The 19,332-nt window shown below is 58.4% G+C and overlaps 2 protein-coding genes across 3 annotated transcripts; both read left to right on the top strand.

Annotated features, from left to right (window-relative positions):
• The first annotated feature begins 1,462 nt into the window (after positions 1 to 1,462).
• LOC146420501 (protein PML-like) lies at positions 1,463 to 7,487 on the top strand. 2 transcript variants are annotated; one of them, XM_085048202.1, is made up of 7 exons: positions 1,463 to 1,629; positions 2,599 to 3,163; positions 4,369 to 4,925; positions 5,430 to 5,473; positions 5,799 to 5,867; positions 6,345 to 6,492; positions 6,848 to 7,487. In XM_085048202.1, the coding sequence occupies exons 1-7, from the start codon at positions 1,596 to 1,598 to the stop codon at positions 6,928 to 6,930; spliced, it is 1,500 nt and encodes a 499-aa protein (XP_084904328.1). In that variant the 5' UTR covers positions 1,463 to 1,595; the 3' UTR covers positions 6,931 to 7,487. The 2 variants fall into 2 exon arrangements, with proteins under 2 accessions (XP_084904328.1, XP_084904327.1); XM_085048201.1 differs by having other exon boundaries at positions 5,370 to 5,473.
• A 2,667-nt stretch (positions 7,488 to 10,154) lies between these two features.
• On the top strand, positions 10,155 to 17,392 carry LOC146420500 (inhibitory synaptic factor 1-like). The gene is made up of 4 exons (XM_085048203.1): positions 10,155 to 10,323; positions 11,875 to 12,024; positions 12,615 to 13,645; positions 16,680 to 17,392. The coding sequence occupies exons 3-4, from the start codon at positions 13,436 to 13,438 to the stop codon at positions 17,277 to 17,279; spliced, it is 810 nt and encodes a 269-aa protein (XP_084904329.1). The 5' UTR covers positions 10,155 to 10,323; positions 11,875 to 12,024; positions 12,615 to 13,435; the 3' UTR covers positions 17,280 to 17,392.
• The last annotated feature ends 1,940 nt before the right edge of the window (positions 17,393 to 19,332 follow it).

Here is a 19,332-nt window from a genome sequence, read left to right as displayed (position 1 = left end):
TTTTGAAAATTCACGAAATATTTTAGGGTTTTTAAAACAATCCCCAATTTTTACAACAGATGAACATTTTTGGGTTTTTGGATGATGAAAGCCAGAAATAATTCTATTAATTTTTTAGGGTTATTAATTTTTTTTTATTTTCATACTTTATTGTAAAAATTTATTTTAAAAATAATTTCCAATTTGTTGCCATTGAAATTTTCTAGGAAGCAGCGCCCGGATTAGTCCATAAATAACTAATTAAATGAGTTAGTTAATTAATTAGTTAATCCATCGATTTCCCCATGGAATATCGGCTCCAGTCCCAAATCCCGGGATTCCCCTGGAGGTGGCAGCAGCGGCGAGGAAAATCCTGGAATTTTTATAGGAGAAAAAAAAAAAAAACCAACATTTTCCCACCTTTTCCCGGATCCCGTCTTGTCCCCAAATCCCATCTTGTCCCCAAATCCCATCCTGTCCCCAAATCCCAGCCCTAAAAAGGGTGGGAAAAGGGTTTTTCGTGACAATTCCCACTCGTTGGGGTTGGCAGTGGGATGGGGATCCTGGCGGGACGGCTGGGAATAGGGCTGGGAATTGCCTTGCGACTGGAATCCCATCCCAGATCCTACATCCCCAGCCTCACCCCACATCCCCATCCCAATCCTACATCCCAATCCCAGTACTCCCATCCCCATCCCACATCCCAATCCCTATCCTCATCCCGATCCCAATCCCAATCGCAGTACTCCCATCCTATATCCCAAATCCCTATCCCGGGATTGGGATCCCAAATGCCAATGCCAATCCCAATCCCACATCCCTGTCCCGATCCCAATCTCAATCCCAATACCCAGCCCGATCCCAATCCCAATCCCAGTACTCCCATCCCATATCCCAAATCCCCATCCCGATCCCGATCCCAATACTCCCATCCTATATCCCAATCCCAATCCCCATCCCCATCCCCATCCCAATCCCAGTACTTCCATCCCATATCCCAAATCCTCATCCCATATCCCACATCCCCATCCCGATCCCGATCCCGATCCCGATCCCAATCCCAGTACTCCCATCCCATATCCCAAATCCCAGTCCCGATCCCGATCCTAATCCCGATCCCAATCCCAGTGCTCCCATCCCCTATCGCACATCCCCATCCCATATCCCACATCCCCATCCCGATCCCAATCCCAATGCCAATCCCAATCCCAATCTCAATCCCAATCCCAATCCCAATCCCAACCCCAATCCCAATCCCAGTACTCCCATCCCATATCCCAATTCCCAATCCCGATCCCAATCCCAATCCCAGTACTCCCATCCCATATCCCATATCCCATCTCCCACATCCCCACCCCGATCCCAATCCCGATCCCGATCCCAATCGCAGTACTCCCACCCCATATCGCACATCCCCACCCCGATCCCACCGTTTCCCCTTTCCCGTCCCCTCCCCCCACCCCGCCCTCTCTCCCGCAGCTCCTCCTCCCGCTCCTCCCGTTCCCCTTCCGTTCCCGTTCCGGTTCCCCTTCCTATTCCCTTCCCTTCCCCGTTCCCGTTCCCGTTCCCGTTCCCGTTCCCGTTCCCGTTCTCCCGGGACCCCCAGCGCTGTCCCCATGCCCGGCAGCCCCGACCCCGCGGCGTCGCCAGGTACCGCCATGTCCCCAAAGTCGCCCCAAAAGGGACCCGCAGGGCTTTCCCGCTCGGCTGTGGGGTCGGTTTGGGGTCTGGGGTCGGGTTTGGGGTCTGGGGTCGGTACGGAGTGTCCTGGCGGTATTTGGGGTTTTGTCGGCGCTGCCGAGCTGGGGAGGCCCGGGGGGGTTCGGGTGGGGACAGGGACACCTTTGGGAACAGGGACACCTTTGGGGCCAGGGACACCTCTGGGGCCAGGGCCGGTGCTGGGGACACCCCAGCGCTGCCGGTGGGGTTCGGGGCAGTCTTTGGGGTCGCGGCCGGGCTGTCCCCGCTGTTCCGTGTCCCTGTCCCCGCTGGCGGAGCAGGAAAGGGCGGTGGCACCGAGCGGCTTCGCTTTCGTTTCGCCTCGGGCTGGGAAATGCTGAATTCCGGGAAGGGAAGAGCTCGGGAGAGGGGGATCGGGGAGTGCGGGATGGGATGTGGGATGTGGGATCGGGATGGGGGATTGGGATGGGGATGGGAATGTGGGATTGGGATGTGGGATGTGGGATTGGGATGGGGATGGGGATGTGGGACAGGGATGGGATGTGGGATCGGGATGGGAATGTGGGATCGGGATGGGGAATACTGGGATGGGGAATACTGGGATGGGGATTCAGGCAGCGGGATAGGGATGCAGGAGCAGGGAATGCCAAGGGTCCCACAGGGAGAGTGGGGAGGTCGCACATCAGGGAGAGCTGTCCCGGGCAGGAGGGATGGGCACACCCCGCCTGCCACCCCGCGGGGGATTTTTCTCCCATATTCCCTGCAGACAGAACCGGACCGGCTCTGCCGCAGCTCAGAAATCCCTCATTCCGGGAAGGGGACGAGGTCGGGAGGGTGGGAAGAAGCTCCGAGGGTCCCATAGGGAGAGCAGAGGGATCAGGGGAGCGCACCGGCATGGGGCTGACCCCAGCCTCCGCCCGGCGGGGGGTTTTCCCGCAGATGGCCCCGGAGCCGCTGCCCCGCCAGCCCCCCCTGCCCCGCCGGCCTCTCCCACCCCGCAGCCCGCGGAAAACGCGCAGAGCCAGGAGGAGGACGACGATTTCCAGTTCCTGCTGTGCGAGAGCTGCGGGCAGGACTCGCCCCAGCCGCAGCTGCTGGGCTGCCTGCACTCGCTGTGCCCCTCGTGCCTGGGCCACGCCAAGCCCTCCGGGCTGTGCCCCGTGTGCCGCGCGGCCACCGCCGCCACGGCGGGCACGGACAACGCGCTCTTCGCCAGCCTGCGCGGCCGCCTGGCCGTGTGGCGGCAGCTGCGGAGCCCCGGCGGGCCGTGCTGCGGGCGCTGCCGGGCCGAGGCGGCGCGGGTGTGGTGCGAGGAGTGCGAGGAGTTCCTGTGCGGCCGCTGCCTGGAGGAGCACCGCTGGTGGCACAAGAAGGGCGAGCACCGCGTGCGCTGCCTGGACGAGATGCGCCGCAGCTCCGCCAGCAGCTTCCTGCAGGAGTCGCGCGGCTCCTGCAGCCTCTTCTGCACCAGCGCCAGCCACGCCGGGGAGAGCCGCGTGTGCAGGTGAGCGACACGGAGGGACAGGAGAGCTGAGTGTGCAGGTGAGGGACAGGGAGGGACAGGAGAGCCGCGTGTGCAGGTGAGCTACAGGGAGGGACAGCTGAGTGTGCAGGTGAGGGACAGGGAGGGACAGCTGAGTGTGCAGGTGAGGGACAGGGAGGGACAGGAGAGCCGCGTGTGCAGGTGAAGGAGAGCAGGGAAAGCTGAACGTGCAGGTGAGGTAGGACTGAGTGTGCCGGTGAGGGAGGGCAGGTGAGGGAAGGAGATCCCGGATTCTGTCCTATGGGATGCAGTGGGTTCGGGGTAGGCATGCTGGATCAGGATGGGCTGGAGCAGGGGGATCCCGAATTGCAGCCTGGAGCCAGGTCTTGTCCTGGCCCCAAATCTCGTCCTGTCTCCAAATTTCCTTCAGTCCCCAAACCCCGTACTATCCCCAGACCTCATACTATCCCCAGAAATCATCCAGTCCCCAAATCTAACCCCATTTCCAAATCTCTTCCCATCCCCAGGTCTCATCTTGTCCCCAAACCTCATGCTGTTCCCAAGTCTCATCCCGCTCCCAAACCTCGTCCTGTCCCCAAATCTGATCCCATCCCCTAGTCTCATCCTGTCCTCGAATCTCATCTAGCTCCCAAATGTCATCCCACTCCCAAATCCCATCCTGCCCCAGGTCTCCTCCTTTCCCCAAATCTTGTCCTGTCCCCAAATCCTATCCTGTACCCAAACCTCATCCCATCCCCAAATCCTGCCCTGTCCCCAAATCCCGCCCTGTCCCCAGCTCCCGTCCTGTCCCCAAAGCTCTGCCCGAGGGGTTTTGTCCCCTGCCTTTGGCACAGGACAGTGTGACCCCAGTGCCCCCCCGGCTGTGCCCGGGAAGGGCAGGGTGGGATTTAGGGAAAGGTCCCTAAAGTGCCCCAGGCACTGCCCCGGGAATGGTGCCGGCCCCAAAGACAGCTCCCAGGGACAGGAGGCATTTTGGGGTCGGGGGTGGCACCCCGTGATCCTTGGAGTCCTTTCCCGCTCGGGACATCCCACAGCTCCCTGGGGGGCGGGAGGGACCAAGCTGGGTGAGCCCTGTCCATCCGGGAGCCAAATCCCAGAGCAATTCCTGGGGGAAATCAGAGCCGGGAGGCCAATCCCGGTACCCCCGCAGCCATTCCCGGTGGAATTCCCGCTGCCCCCTGACTCCCCCATCTCCCCCATCACAGCATCTACTGCCCGCGCTGCGAGCGCGCTCTGTGCTGTCCGTGCGCGCTGCTGGACACTCGCCACGCTCCCTTCCGCGACCTCCGCGCCGAGAGCCGCCGCCGCCGCGCCGAGCTCCGCGAGCTGCACCGCGACCTGCGGCAGCTCCGCGACTCCTTCGCCGCCTCGCTGGAGCGGCTGCGGGCCGAGGCGGCCCGGCGGGACGAGGCTCGGCGGCTGCTCCGGGAGCGGGTCCGGGCGATCTCGGAGCGGCTGCAGCGCCTGGTGCGGGGCGAGGCCGAGGAGCTGCGGGCGCTGCTGGAGCGCGGCGAGGCGGAGCAGCTGCGGGCGGCCGAGGGCGCGCTGCGGAGGGTGGAGGCGGCCGAGCGGCTGGCCGAGAAGCTGGGCCGCTACGGCGGCGAGCAGGAGCTGATGGACATGGAGCCGCTGGTGCGCGGAGCGCTGCTGGAGCTGCGGAGGCTGCGGCCGCCCGAGGTGCGCGAGATGCGCGAGCCGCGGGACATCGCCGAGTGCCGGGCGCGGCTGCGGGCCATGGTGCAGCGAGTGACGGGCCGCGCCGGTGAGCCGGGGCAAGGCAGGGCGGCCGGGGGGCGAGGGGAGCCGTCCCGGAGCGGGGATGGGGCCGGGGCGGGGCGGGACCTGGCTGGGATGGGCACTGAGAGTGGTGGGGCAGCCGGAACTTCTCCTTCTTCTCCTTCTCCTCCTTCTCCTTCTCCTTCTCCTTCTCCTTCTCCTTCTCCTTCTCCTTCTCCTCTTCCTCTCCTACTCCTCTCCCAGGTCTCTCCCGTGTCTCCCCACTCCCCCAGGATGCGGGGGATCCATATTTTTTCCATAGTTTTGATGGCTAAAGTCCCTTCCCGCTGTCCCCCCGATCCTGCAGTCTCTGGCCATCCTTATTCCCACTTTCCCAGATCCTCCCTAAGCCCCTGAGCCACCCCAAGCCACAGGAAATGGGATCAGAGCTACCCTTTCCCTGCTGTCGGGTGCGATTTTCCCATTCCAGCTGCCGCAGGAGCTCCGGAGGCTCCAGATCGGGATCGCATCCCTGTTTTGTCCCTTCCAGGCACCGATGTCCCCGAGGATGAGGCAGCCCTGGAGAACAACCAGGTGAGACCTCGGGGTGGTGACACCTGGAGAGAGCTCCTGTCCCATCCCAAACCTGGATCCCTCCTTCCCACGCCTGTCCCAAGGGTCTCCTCCTGCTCCCCATCCCAGGATTCCCGGTTTTCCCTCCAAACTCCCAGGACTGAAGAACCCCCTCGTGGTCCTACCCCATCCCTGATTATCCACGGGAAATCCACAACCACGGCACCAACCTTGGTGCCACATCCAGCCCCATCCCGAATTCCCCGTGCCTCAGTTTCCCCATTCCCGAGGGTGTTCCCACCCCTCCCCAAGATCAGAGTCCATCCTAACGCTGCTCTTCCCGCAGGAAGTGGATCCCAGCCTTCCCCAAATCCAGAGTGTCTCCTCTGGCCTTGACGAGATCCCTGGAGAGCAGGTGAGGCCAATCCATCCCATCCCATTATCCCATCCCATCACAATCCCATCCTATTATCCCATCCCATCCCATCCCATCCCATCCCATCCCATCCCATTATCCCATCCCATCACAATCCCATCCTATTATCCCATCCCATCCCATCCCATCCCATCCCATCCCATCCCATTATCCCATCCCATTATCCCATCCCAATCCCATCCCATCCCAATCCCATCCCATCCCATCCCATTATCCCATCCCATCCCATTATCCCATCCCAATCCAATCCCATCCCATCCCATTAGCCCATCCCAATCCCATCAAATTATCCCATCCCATTATCCCATCCCATTAGCCCATCCCAATCCCATCCCATCCCACTATCCCATTATCCCATCCCAATCCCATCCCATTATCCCCTTATCCCATCCCATCCCGGCGGCAATTCCAGCAGGAATCCCGCAATTCCCGCCCGTCTCTCCTCCCCTTTCCCAGCTGCTCCCAGGCTCCTCCTGGCACAAGCGTCCCCCGCCCTGCGCCGAGAAGAGCAGCCAGATCTCTCCCAAAATCCTGAAGCTGGAATGCGAGCAGGAGCCGGGCCCCAGCCGTGCCGAATCCCGCCGGGAATGCCGCAGGGACACAGGTGGGCAGCGGGAATGGCCGAGTTATCCCGGCTTTTCCCGCCCTGCGGGATCTTTTCCCGACTCTCTGCATCCCATGGGGTGAGGGATCCATGGAGGATCCATGGGGTGAAGGATCCATGGGGTGAGGGATCCATGGAGGATCCATGGGGTGAAGGATGCATGGGATCAAGGATTTATGAAGGATCCATGGGGGAAGGTTCCGTGGAGGATCCATGGGATGAAGGATCCATGAATTATCCATGGGATTTGGGATCCGTGGGGTCAACAGCAGTACAGTTCCCCCCACCAAGGCACAACAAATCCCGGGAATGCCAATCCCACAGGATCCCAAATTTCGGGAATTCTGCCTTGCAGGGAGTGACAGCGTCATCGTCTGCAGCTCGGACAGCGACGAGGACACCGTGGTGGTGACAGTGACACCAGAGCCACCGCCCTGATCCCGGAATTCCCAGAATTCCCAGGCTGCCATTCCCGGGAGCTGTTCACTTGGGGTTTCCTCCTCTCCCGAATCGATCCTGAATTCTGTCCCTGGCTAAGACTGAATCCAGAATATCCAGAGCAATCCCAAATCCCACCTGGATCTGCTCCAGGCCAGGATCCTCCTTACAGTTTCCTGGGAATGTCGTTCTCTTCTTCAATCCCATCCGGTTGGATCCCAGAATGAAATTTGGGATGGAATGTGGGATCAGTGCCGGCAGATCCCGCAGATCCCACCCTTGGCTGAGGTGGAGAGATGATCCCAAGGATGAGATCCTTTCTGGGATCCTCCATCCCCACCAGGGAATTCCTTAGGAAACGAGCTCAGCCAGTTTGGGATTGGGATTGGGATTGGGATTGGGATTGGGATTGGGATTGGGATTGGGATAGGGATTGGTTTTCCATCGTAACTGGGGTTTTAATCCCTGGTTAATTTTTAATTTAATTTGATTTTAATCCCATTTTTTTTATGACCTGATGCAGAACCTCTCATCAATAAAACTATTCCCAAATAAAATTCCAGCCCTGTCCTGTTTTTCCTGGCTCTCCTGATTGATCCCTAATGGAAGGAAAAAAGGGGAATTATGGGGCACAGATCCCAGGGATGGGATTTTAGGGATGGGAGAAATCCCTGAGTGAGTCAGAGACCCCAGGGATAAAATTCCCACGTTCCATGAGCGGAATTCCAACCACATTCCCAGCATTCTGAGGCTGTGGGGAGCTGGGAAAGAGGAAAACCGGGAGCCCCATTTCCCGGGAAAAGGGTGCAGGGTTGTCCTGCAGGGAAAACAGGGAATGAGCCGAGGTTGGGGTATGGATTTGTTTTTATTCCACTTTTCCCATCAGAGCTCCTCCTGGCCTGATCCAGGCTGGTTTTCCTGTAGGATTTTCCGGGATCCCATGGAATGGGCAGCTGCAGGAGCTGGATCCCGATGGGATGAGCCCAGAGCAGCAGAAATCCCTGGATTTGTGCTTTCCTGCCTCAATCCCAGCTGGATTCCGGCTCTGCTTTTTTTCCCAGATCCCGTTTTGGGGATTCCAGGCTTTTGGGGACACCCCAGGCTTTGGGATTCCAAGCACTCCCAGCTTTGGGGACATCGGGCCATCGGCCCAGCGGTGGCACCTGGCCTTGTCCCCATCCCGACCCCTGGGATTCCCGGCTGGAGTTCCTCAGCCTCGGGGTTGTCCCCAAAGGTGACCCTGGGGGTTCTGGGGACACGGAGGGATCCCAAAATCCCAACCCCAACCCCTGTGCCCACCACAGCCCAGGTGTCCCCAGGCAGGTGGCACTGAGTGTCCCCACGGAGGTGGCGCTAGGTAAACGCTGGTCAATCTCGAGTTAATTAGGGTAATTCATTAACATGCCTATGCAATAAGTGATACAAAGTGACAAAATGAGTGGCACGGCGGCTAGGGACAGATGCCACCGGCAGGTGTCACCTTCGAGCAGCGGATCCGGGGCTGGCGCTGCTTTGGGGACACTGGGGACACCTGTGACATCTGTGACACTGGGGACAGTGGGGTGACACTGGGGTGACACTGGGGACACTCAAGACATTGGTGACACTGGGGACACTGGGGTGACACTGGGGTGACACTGGGGACACTGGGGACACCTGTGACACTCAGGACACTGGGGACACTGGGGACACTGGGGACACCTATGACACTCAGGACACTGGGGACACTGGGGTGACACTGGGGACACTCAAGACATTGGTGACACTGGGGTGACACTGGGGACACTGGGGACACCTGTGACACTCAGGACACTGGGGACACTGGGGTGACACTGGGGACACTGGGGACACCTATGACACTCAGGACACTGGGGTGACACTGGTTATGGGATGTCATTCCTAATCCCAAAGCTTATGGGACGTTATTCCCACCCCAGCCGCGATCCCAAAGGTTATGGGACATCATTCCCAATCGCAAAGGCTATGGAACTTTATTCCCATGCCAGCAGCGATCCCAAGGGATCCGGGATGTTATTCCCAGAGTCACCAGGCTGTGGGATCAGGATCAGCTATCCCCACCCTGATCCTGCCAGAAATGGGGCTGGCACTTCCAGTGGGGCAGAACAGTGCCAAAAAAACCCCAAAATCCTGGGAAAAGGGTCTAAAACTCCCCAAAATCCCAGTGCCAGCAGGCGGTGTGACACCATCCCAGATGTCCCTTCTGCGCTGGGAAAATTCAGTTTCTGGGAAGAATGGGAGCATCCCAGGGATTTTGTAGGGCCATAAATAAATTGGGTGAAGGCAGTGGCTCTGCTGGGAGGATATTGATGATCCCGAGTGGATGGGATCAATAATTCATGGTCACATCCAATCCAGCCAGGATCCAACTCTGGGAAAATGGGTCGGGGAGCAGGAGGGGGAAATGGGATGGGAAAATGGGATAAATCCTGCCTGGTTATGGAAATGGAGTTCTGCCCACCATCCATCCATCCATCCCTCCAACCATCCCTCCATGGTTGTTCTTTCCCATTCCTTGGATAATTCTCCCTCATCCCACCTTGGTTTTTCTCACATCCTCCCAAATCCCCCACAGATGGGCAGGAGGCAAATCCAGAACTATTTTAGAGACGGGAAAAAGAGGGAAAAAGGAGTCACATCCCAAGGGAGTGACCCCAGTGCTGCCTCAGTTTCACGATGTACCTCTTCCTGTCCAATTCCCTGTTCCATTCCCTCTCCATTCCCTCTCCATTCCCTGTTCCATTCCCTGTTCCATTCCCTCTCCATTCCCTGTTCCATTCCCTGTTCCATTCCCTGTTCCATTCCCTGTTCCATTCCCTCTCCATTCCCTGTTCCATTCCCTGTTCCATTCCCTCTCCTTTCCCTCTCCATCCCCTGTTCCATTCCCTGTTCCATTCCCTCTCCATCCCCGCTCATTCCCGCTCCATTCCCTCTCCATCCCCGCTCATCCCCGCTCATTCCCGCTCCATTCCCGCTCCATTCCCTGTTCCATTCCCTCTCCATTCCCGCTCCTTTCCCGCTCCATTCCCTCTCATTCCCGCTCCATTCCCGCTCCATTCCCTGTTCCATTCCCTCTCCATTCCCGCTCCATTCCCTCTCCATTCCCGCTCCATTCCCTCTCCATTCCCGCTCCTTTCCCGCTCCATTCCCGCTCATTCCCGCTGCCGGTGCCTTTAACTCGCCCCTCCCGGCCAGGCCCGGCCCCTCCGGTGACACAGCAGCGGCGGCGGCGCGGGCCGTGCCGGGAGCGCGGGAGCAGCGGCCGGTGGAGCGGGGCCGGGCCGGGGCCCCTCCGCCGCCCATGGCCCTGCCCGGGGCCCGCTCCGCCCGCCCGGAGCCCGCGGGGAGCGCGGAGCAGAGCCCGCAGCGCCGCCGGTGCGTCCGGGGGAGCGGGAGGGCTGCGGAACGGGGGGAGGCCCCGGTGCGTCCCGGGGGAGCGGGGACTGCCCGGCCCTGCCGAGCCCGCAGCGCCGCCGGGCCGTGCCGGGGGTCCCGGAGCGGGGACAGGGCGGGGGGGCGGGAGAGGGGAGCGAGGGTGTGCGGAGCGGGGGTGAAGGGGACAGCGACAGGGGATGGAGGATTGGGACTCTGGGGATGGAAGATGTGGAGCACGGGATGGAGACTCCGGGGATGGAGGATCCGGGAACCGGGGATGGAGCATTCGGGGAGAAGGGATGGAGGGTTCGGGGATATGGGATGGAGGGTTCGGGGATATGGGATGGAGGATTCGGGGATATGGGATGGAGGATTCGGGGATATGGGATGGAGGATTCGGGGAGAGGGGATGGAAGCGCTGGGGAGAGAGGATGGCAAATGAGAGCGGCGGGGATGGGGGATGCAGGGAGCGGGGATCGGGAATGGAGGCTCCGGAGATGGAGGCACCGGGAATGGAAGAGAGCGGAGGGGATGAAGGATCCGAGGAGCGGGAACGGAGGATGTGGGGAGTGGGAATGGAGGGTTCGAGGATAGAGGATGGAGGATTTGGGAACCGGGAACGGAGGATTTGGGAACCGGGAACGGAGGATTCGGGGAGCGGGAATGGAGGATGAGAGCGGCGGGGCTGGAAGATGTGGAAACCGGGACTGGAAGATGCGGGGAGAGGGGATGGGGAATGCCGGTACCGACATCCTCCATCCCCGAGCCCCGGCGGATGCGGGAACCGGGGCTGGGGAACGCCGGTACCGGGTGAGGGATGGCGGTACCGGGTGAGGGATGTTGGTACCGGGCTGGGAGATAGCGGTACCGGGTAAGCGATGGCGGTACCGGGTGAGGATGTCGGTACTGGGCTGGGTGCTACCCTCCCCGCGTGAGAGATGGCGGAACCGGTTGAGGGATGTCGGTACCGAGCTGGGAGATGTCGGTATCGGGCTGGGAGATGTCGGTACCGGGTGAGAGATGCCGGTACCGGGGTGAGCCATGCCGGTACCGGGCTGAGGACGTCGGTACCGGGCTGACGGGTGGCGGTACCGCGGTGAGGGATGCCGGTACCGGGCTGGGAGATGTCGGTACCGGGCTGGGAGATGTCAGTACCGGGAGAGATGAACGTACTGGGTGAGGGATGTCGGTACCGGGCTGAAGGATGTCGGTACCGGGCTGAGGGATGTCGGTACCGGGCTGGGAGATGTCAGTACCGGGCTGGGAGATGTCAGTACCGGGGTGAGGATGGCGGTACCGAGGTGGGAGATGCCGGTACCGAAGCGGCAAACGCGCCCCTCCCGAGCCCCCCGCCCGGGCCCCGCTCCCCCCGCGCCGTCGCCGTTCCCGGGGGGGCATCCGGGGGCACCGGGCGCTCTCCCCCCGCCGCGGCCGAGGCGGGGCCGGGATTTGCGGCGCTCGGGAGGGGAGGGGGAGGGAGCGGCTGTCACCTCCGGTGCCGTGTCTGTCCCCCGGTGAGGTGTCTGTCTGTCTGTCTGTCCCCCGGCACAGGCACCGGAGCACAGCTGCCCCGGTCCCGGTCCCGGTCCCGGCGGGGAAGCCCTGAGGGAGGAGGAGGAGGAGGAGGAGGAGGAAGCACAGGAAGGAGCGGCGGGAGAGGGAAGGACCGGGAGTGGAGCCGGGAGCGGCGGGAGAGCAACGGTGAGGCCCGGGGGCCTCGGGGTGTCCCTGTGTCCCTCCGCGTGTCCCTCGGGGTGTCTCCACGTCCGTCTGGGTGTGCCTCTGGGTGTCCCTCTGTCCCTCGGGGTGTCCCTCGGGGTGTCCCTCTGTCCCTCCCTGTGTCCCTCGGGGTGTGCCGGAGCTGCTCGGGTGTCCCTGTGGGTGTCTATCTGGGTGTCCCTGTATCCCCCTGGGTGTCCCTCTGTCCCTCGGGGTGTCCCTCAGGGTGTCCTTCTGTCCCTCCCTGTGTCCCTCAGGGTGTCCCTCTGGGTGTCCCAGTGTCCCGGAGCTGTTGGGTGTCCCCGCGTCTCTCCGGGTGTCCCTCTGGGTGTCCCTGTAGATGTCCCCGTAGATGTCCCCGTGGGTGTCCCCGTGGGTGTCCCCGTGTCCGTCTGTCCCTCCAGCCGGCCCCGGGAGGCTCAGACGGGGGGGATGGGGTGGGACAGGGGGAGGTGACAAAGGGGGTGACAGCGCCATCCCCAGGCTCCATCCTGGCTCACCGCGCCCCTTCCCGAGGCTTTTCCGGGCTCCGTGTCCCATTATTGTCCTCACTCGTGCCCCCGTTCCCGCAGGAGGGGACCTTGTCTCAATTGTCCCCAGGACAGCCGGACACCACCGCTGACCGAGGAGCCGCCGTGAGGGGACACGGAGCCCTCCTCGGGGACACCGAGCCGCGCGTCCCCTTCCCGCTGGAATCGGCGGAATCCCACTCTTTGGAATCGCTCTTCCTGAAAAACCCCAACCTCATCTCCTCCTCCTCCTCTCGGTGTCACCTCACGGCCACCAACTGAGCTGCCACCTCCGCCCGGTGCCCGATCCCGGGCCGTCCCGGTCCTGATCCCGCTGGGAGGCACCGGTCCCGATCCTGATCCCCGCCGATCCCACCGGGAAGCTCCACCCGAATTCCCTGGCCGGGAAGCGCCGATCCCAATCCCAATCCCGATCTCTCCCGATTCCACCGGGACGCGCTGCCGGAATTCTCTCACCGGGAAGAGCCGATCCCCATCCCACTGGGAAGCTCCACCAGAAATCCCTGAGCCGGGAAGAGCCGATCCCGATCCGTCCCGATCCCGCCGGGAAGCACCGATCCCGATCCTGATCCCCGCCGATCCCACCGGGCAGCTCCACGGGAATTCCCTGGCCAGGAAGAGCTGCTCCCGATCCGTCCCGATCCCACCGGGCAGCTCCACGGGAATTCCCCGGCCGGGCAGCGCCGATCCCTATCCCGATCCCGATCCCGGTCGCTCCCGATCCCGCTCCCGCTCCCGATCCCGCCGGGCAGCGTTAAGATGGTGAGAGCTCCCCGCGCCGCTGGGGCTGCGCGGACCGGGCCGGGCGGGGAGCAGCGCGATGGACACCGGGCCGGGATCGCCGGGATCGTAGGGACAGGAGGATGGACTCGCGGAACCCCCGGGAAGCGCGGCCCGGGGAGGAGCGGAACCGCCGGGAGGAGCAGCGGCCCGGCAGCAGCGGCAGCAGCGACTGCAGCAGCGGCAGGAGCGACGGCGAGCGGGAGAGGATCCGCGGCCGCATGCGGACGGTGATCGGGCAGCTCGAGGGCATCCTGCAGGAGCTCAAGGAGGTGGCCAAGGAGCTCCGAGAGGTGAGGAAATCCCGGGATAACGGGAGGAAAATGGGAGGGTGATGTTCCTGCTAATGGCCAAGGAGCTCCGAGAGGTGGGAAAATCCTGGGAAGAAGGAGGGAGAATGGGAAAAGCCCAGGTCGGGATGGGGGAGAGGAGGCAGCGCAGTGGCAGCACCGGGAGGGATCTCCTTGAGGTGGATTTCTGAAAAAAAGGAGGGAATTTGGGATGGTTTGCGAAATCCCGAGGCTGGAAAACTCCCGGGATAATGGGGGTGACAATGGGAGAGTCCTGTCCCCATTCCAGAGCCAATTTCCCCATTCCTGGGATGGGATGGGATGGGATGGGGAGAGGAGGAAGATCCGTGGCAGCACCAGGAGGGATCCAGTGCCTAAAAAACAGGAGGAAATTTGGCCTGGATTGCAAAATCCCGAGGTGTGAAAAGTCCTGAGGTTTAGACCCTCAGCCTCTCAGCCACAGGAGGGATCTGGCTCAGGTGCAGCTGGATTTTCCCTAAAAAAGGAGGAAATTTAGGATGGTTTGCAAAATCCTGGGGTGGGAAAACTCCTGGGATAATGGGGGTGACAATGGGAGAGTCCTGTCCCCATTCTAGAGCCAATTGTCCCCATTCCCTTTGATCCCATCAGTTCCCACCCTTTGATCCCATTGGTTCCTTTGATCCCATCAGTTCCCACCCTTTGATCCCGGTATCCCATCCCTCTGACCCCAACCCAGATTCAGGGATCTGAAGCCACCAACCCCAACACCCAGCAGTGAGCTCCGCCTTGGTCTGCATCCAAAATCCTCCAAATCCCATAAAAACCAGGATGGGGCTCCACATGTTCCACTGGGAAAATTCCTATTTTAGGACAGCTGGGATTTTATTGGGAAGCTCCTGTCTGGCACCAGGGATTCATCCCAAACCTTGTTCCCTGTTTGTAGGGCACAAATTCCCTGGGAATATCCCTAGGATCTCATCCCGAACTTCCTCAGCTGCTTTTAGGGGGACAAATCTTCCCCAATTCACTGGGAGGACAAATTCTCCCCAGTTTGCTGGGAATTCATCCCCTCCAAGCAAGGCAGGTTTGGGATGAATCCCTGGGATGTTCCAAGGAAATTGGGTGGAATTTTTCCCCCTCCAAGCAGGGAAGGAGGTTTGGGATGAGGGAATTGGGGGGATTTGTTCCTTACAAGCAGCTGAGGAAGTTTGAGATGAATCCCTGGGGATTTTGCCAGGAAATTGGGTGGAATTTTTCCCCTATAAACAGGTGAGGTTTGGGATGAATCCCTGGGGATTTTCCCTGGAAATTGGGAATTTTTCCCCCTCCGAGCAGGAAAGCAGCTATGGGATGAGGTAATTGGGGGGAATTTTTCCCCTCCAAGCAGGAAGGAGGTTTGGGATGAATCCCTGACAATGTTCCTGGGGAACTGGGGTGGAATTTTTCCCCTGCGAGCTGGAGAAGCTTCGCCAGCCTCAGCGAGGGGGAAAAGAGAGGGGGGAGCAAATCCCAAATCCTTCTTTCCATGTAAATCCCCCGCGGGTGCCGGGTGTCAGTGAGGGATTTAACACCCGGCTTAAAATAGGGAATGATCCCAAAAATAGCCCCCAGTGACACTAATCCCGGGATGGGGCCCAGAAAGGGATGGGAATGGCCATGAGTGACACTGATCCTGGGATGGGGCCGGGATCGGGATCGGGATCGGGATTGAGATTGGAATTGGGATTTAGATAGGGATTGGGATGCCTTTTCCGCTGTCCCCACGCAATCCCATTAATGAGCTCAGGTGACAGGGAACACTGGCCCTGTCCCCAGATTCGTGGGAACAGAAAGGATCCCATTCCTGCAGGATCATTTGGTGCCAGGCCTTTCCCAAGCATTCCTGCCCTTCTTCCCGATTCTTCCTTATCCTGAAAAAGAAGAGGTCAGGCAATCCCTGGTTTTCCTCTTTTCTTTGAGTTTTGCCCTTTTTTTTCCCAAAGGAAAGTGGAAAAAATTCAAGGAAAATGGGTGGAAAGGGAAAAGGGCTTTTCCTGATTTCTGGACTTCCTTGTGGATGTTCCTTGGAAGTTTTGGGGTGGGAAAACAACTTGGAAATGCCAGGGGAAGAGTTGGGTCCATGCATGGATCCATCCATCATCTATCATCCATCCATCATCCATCATCCATCCACCATCCATCATCCATCATCCATCCATCCATCATCCATCATCCATCCATCATCCATCATCCATCATCCATCATCCATCATCCATCCATCATCCATCATCCATCATCCATCATCCATCATCCATCATCCATCCATCATCCATCCATCATCCATCATCCATCATCCATCCATCATCCATCATCCATCATCCATCCATCATCCATCATCCATCATCCATCATCCATATCCATCATCTCATCCATCCATCATCCATCATCCATCATCCATCATCCATCATCCATCATCCATCCATCATCCATCATCCATCATCCATCCATCCATCATCCATCCATCATCCATCATCCATCATCCATCCATCATCCATCATCCATCATCCATCATCCATCATCCATCCATCCATCATCCATCCATCATCCATCCATCATCCATCATCCATCCATCATCCATCATCCATCATCCATCCATCCATCATCCATCATCCATCATCCATCATCCATCATCCATCATCCATCCATCCATCATCCATCCATCATCCATCCATCATCCATCATCCATCATTCATCCATCATCCATCTATCATCATCCATCATCTATCATCCATCCATCCATCATCCATCCATCATCCATCCATCCATTCATCCATCATCCATCATCATCATCCATCATCCCATCATCATCATTCACCATCATCCATCCATCATCATCCATCCATCATCCATCATCCATCATCCATCATCCATCATCCATCATCCATCATCCATCATCCATCATCCATCCATCATCCATCCATCATCCATCATCCATCCATCCATCATCCATCATCCATCATCCATCCATCATCCATCATCCATCCACCCCTCCATCCCACAATCCCTGTGTCCCCAGGTGGTTTCCCAGATCGATCGCCTCACATCCGACTTCGCTCTGGATCTGGAGCCAGACATTTGGACTCCAGCCACAGCCAGCAGCACCTCCAGCAGCGACAAAGGCCCTCTGGACTTTGCCGCCTCTGACATCCTGTCGGACAGCTGGGAATTCTGCTCCTTCCTGGACGCCTCCACTCCGTCTGACCCCGGCGACTGCCCGGATCCCGCGCGGAACGCTGCGGCGCCGTTCCGGCTGATGAACGGGGGCGTTCCCAACGGCGGCACGCCCGACTCCTCCAGCGAGGAATGCTTCGGCAGCGCCGCCCTGCCCAAGCTGCCGGCGGCACGGCCGGCGGGAACGCGGGAGCGCGTGCGCTTCAGCGACAAGGTGCTGTACCACGCGCTCTGCTGCGACGACGACGGCGACAACGACCCCGCCGCCGACGCTCCCGAGGATCCCGCCGGGAAGGGCCAGCGGGAGCCAATCCCGAGGAATGCGGGAACGATCCCGATGCGGAGGGCCATGAGGAACAGCAGCACGCAGACCGTGGCGGATAAGAGCACCCAGACGCTGCTCCCGTACGTCCCGGCCCGGCGGAGAATTCCCAACAAAAACTGAGGGTTTGGGAAGGGTGGGAGCTGGGGGGGAAATCCTTGGGAAAGGGGCTGGAAAATATAAATATATATAAATACATATAAATATATATTTCAATAAATCCGTACTCCTCATAAGAGCGGCGTCAGAAGGTGGCACAGAACGTTATCCCAATGAGATCCTGAAATCCTGAGATCCCAAGATCCCGAAATACCAATGAGATCCCAAAATCCCAATATCATTGCAAAATCCTGAAATCCCGAGATCCGGAAATCATAAGATCCCAAAATCCCAATGAGATCCTGAAATCCCACTCATTTTCCAGGCTCAGGGAATTTTAAACTGCTTTTTTTTTTAATGGATAGATCAGGATCAATGGATAGATCGGGATCAATGGATAGATCAGGATCAATGGATAGAGTGGGATCAATGGATAGAGTGGGATCAATGGATAGATCGGGATCAATGGATAGAGTGGGATCAATGGATAGAGTGGGATCAATGGATAGATCGGGATCAATGGATAGATTGGGATCAATGGATAGAGTGGGATCAATGGATAGAGTGGGATCAATGGATAGATTGGGATCAATGGATAGAGTGGGATCAATGGATAGATCGGGATCCATGGATAGATCGGGATCAATGGATAGAGTGGGATCAATGGATAGATTGGGATCAATGGATAGAGTGGGATCAATGGATAGATCAGGATCAATGGATAGAGTGGGATCAATGGATAGAATGGGATCAATGGATAGATCGGGATCAATGGATAGATCAGGATCAATGGATAGAGTGGGATCAATGGATAGAGTGGGATCAATGGATAGATTGGGATCAATGGATAGAGTGGGATCAATGGATAGATCGGGATCCATGGATAGATCGGGATCAATGGATAGATCAGGATCAATGGATAGAGTGGGATCCATGGATAGATCAGGATCAATGGATAGAGTGGGATCCATGGATAGATCGGGATCCATGGATAGATCGGGATCAATGGATAGAGTGGGATCCATGGATAGAGTGGGATCAATGGATAGATCGGGATCCATGGATAGATCGGGATCAATGGATAGAGTGGGATCAATGGATAGATCGGGATCCATGGATAGATCGGGATCAATGGATAGAGTGGGATCAATGGATAGAGTGGGATCAATGGATAGATCGGGATCCATGGATAGATCGGGATCAATGGATAGAGTGGGATCAATGGATAGAGTGGGATCAATGGATAGAGTGGGATCAATGGATAGATCAGGATCAATAAATCATCCAGCATGGAGAAATAGTATCCACAATATATATATGGACAGCCAGCAGTTCCACAGAGCAGGAATGGGGCATGGATCGGGATTTGGGAATGTTGGAGGAAGGGGAATTTCCCTTTCCCTTGAGGTTTCAAGCAGGTTTGGTTTAGGAGAAATCCATGGGATCAGACTTTTGCGGCTGAGGGGATTCAGGATGGCACTGGGATATCCCTGGGATGTCATTCCCAACTCCAAGAGGGGATCACCAAAACCCCCGGGAATGAGGAGCTGGGCTTGGGAAACCTCCCCCTGCCCAAATTCCCAACTTTTCCAGTGGGAATATCCCTGATTCCAAGCCCTGCATCCATCTGAAAACACTGGAAAATCCCACTTTTCCTCAAGTCCCTAATTCCGCTTTTCCACCTCAAAACGCTGATTTTTTTGGGAAAAAATCAGGTCTCGCTCCGGAAAACAAAGGAATCTGGAGCTCCAACCCTGCCCTGGGCAGTTTTCCCAGTTTTTCCGAGCTTTCCAATGGGGTCAGGCTGTCCCCATGTCCTTCCCGCTGGCATCACTTCCCACAGAGACACATTCCCACCCCAGAGCATTCCTGGCACGGGATTTTTCCACGGTTTTTCCGAGCCAAAAAACGCCACCTTGACTCCTGGTTTGGAATTCAGGTCAGAGATGCTCCATTCCCAAAGTTTGCTGAGTTTTCCGCGGAATTCTGCTCAATCCCACCCAAATCCAAGCGGGAAAAGGAAGCTTTTCCCCCCAAATTGCGTTGGATCCCATTTATATTTGATTTTTCAGGAATA

The sequence above is a fragment of the Lichenostomus cassidix genome, unplaced genomic scaffold (assembly GCF_008360975.1).
Source record: "Lichenostomus cassidix isolate B80296 unplaced genomic scaffold, HeHo_3.0 HiC_scaffold_583, whole genome shotgun sequence".
In the NCBI taxonomy this organism is placed as follows: Eukaryota; Metazoa; Chordata; class Aves; order Passeriformes; family Meliphagidae; genus Lichenostomus; species Lichenostomus cassidix.
The sequence above is the reverse complement of the archived record's forward strand: the minus strand, read 5'-3'. Positions and strand labels throughout refer to the sequence as shown.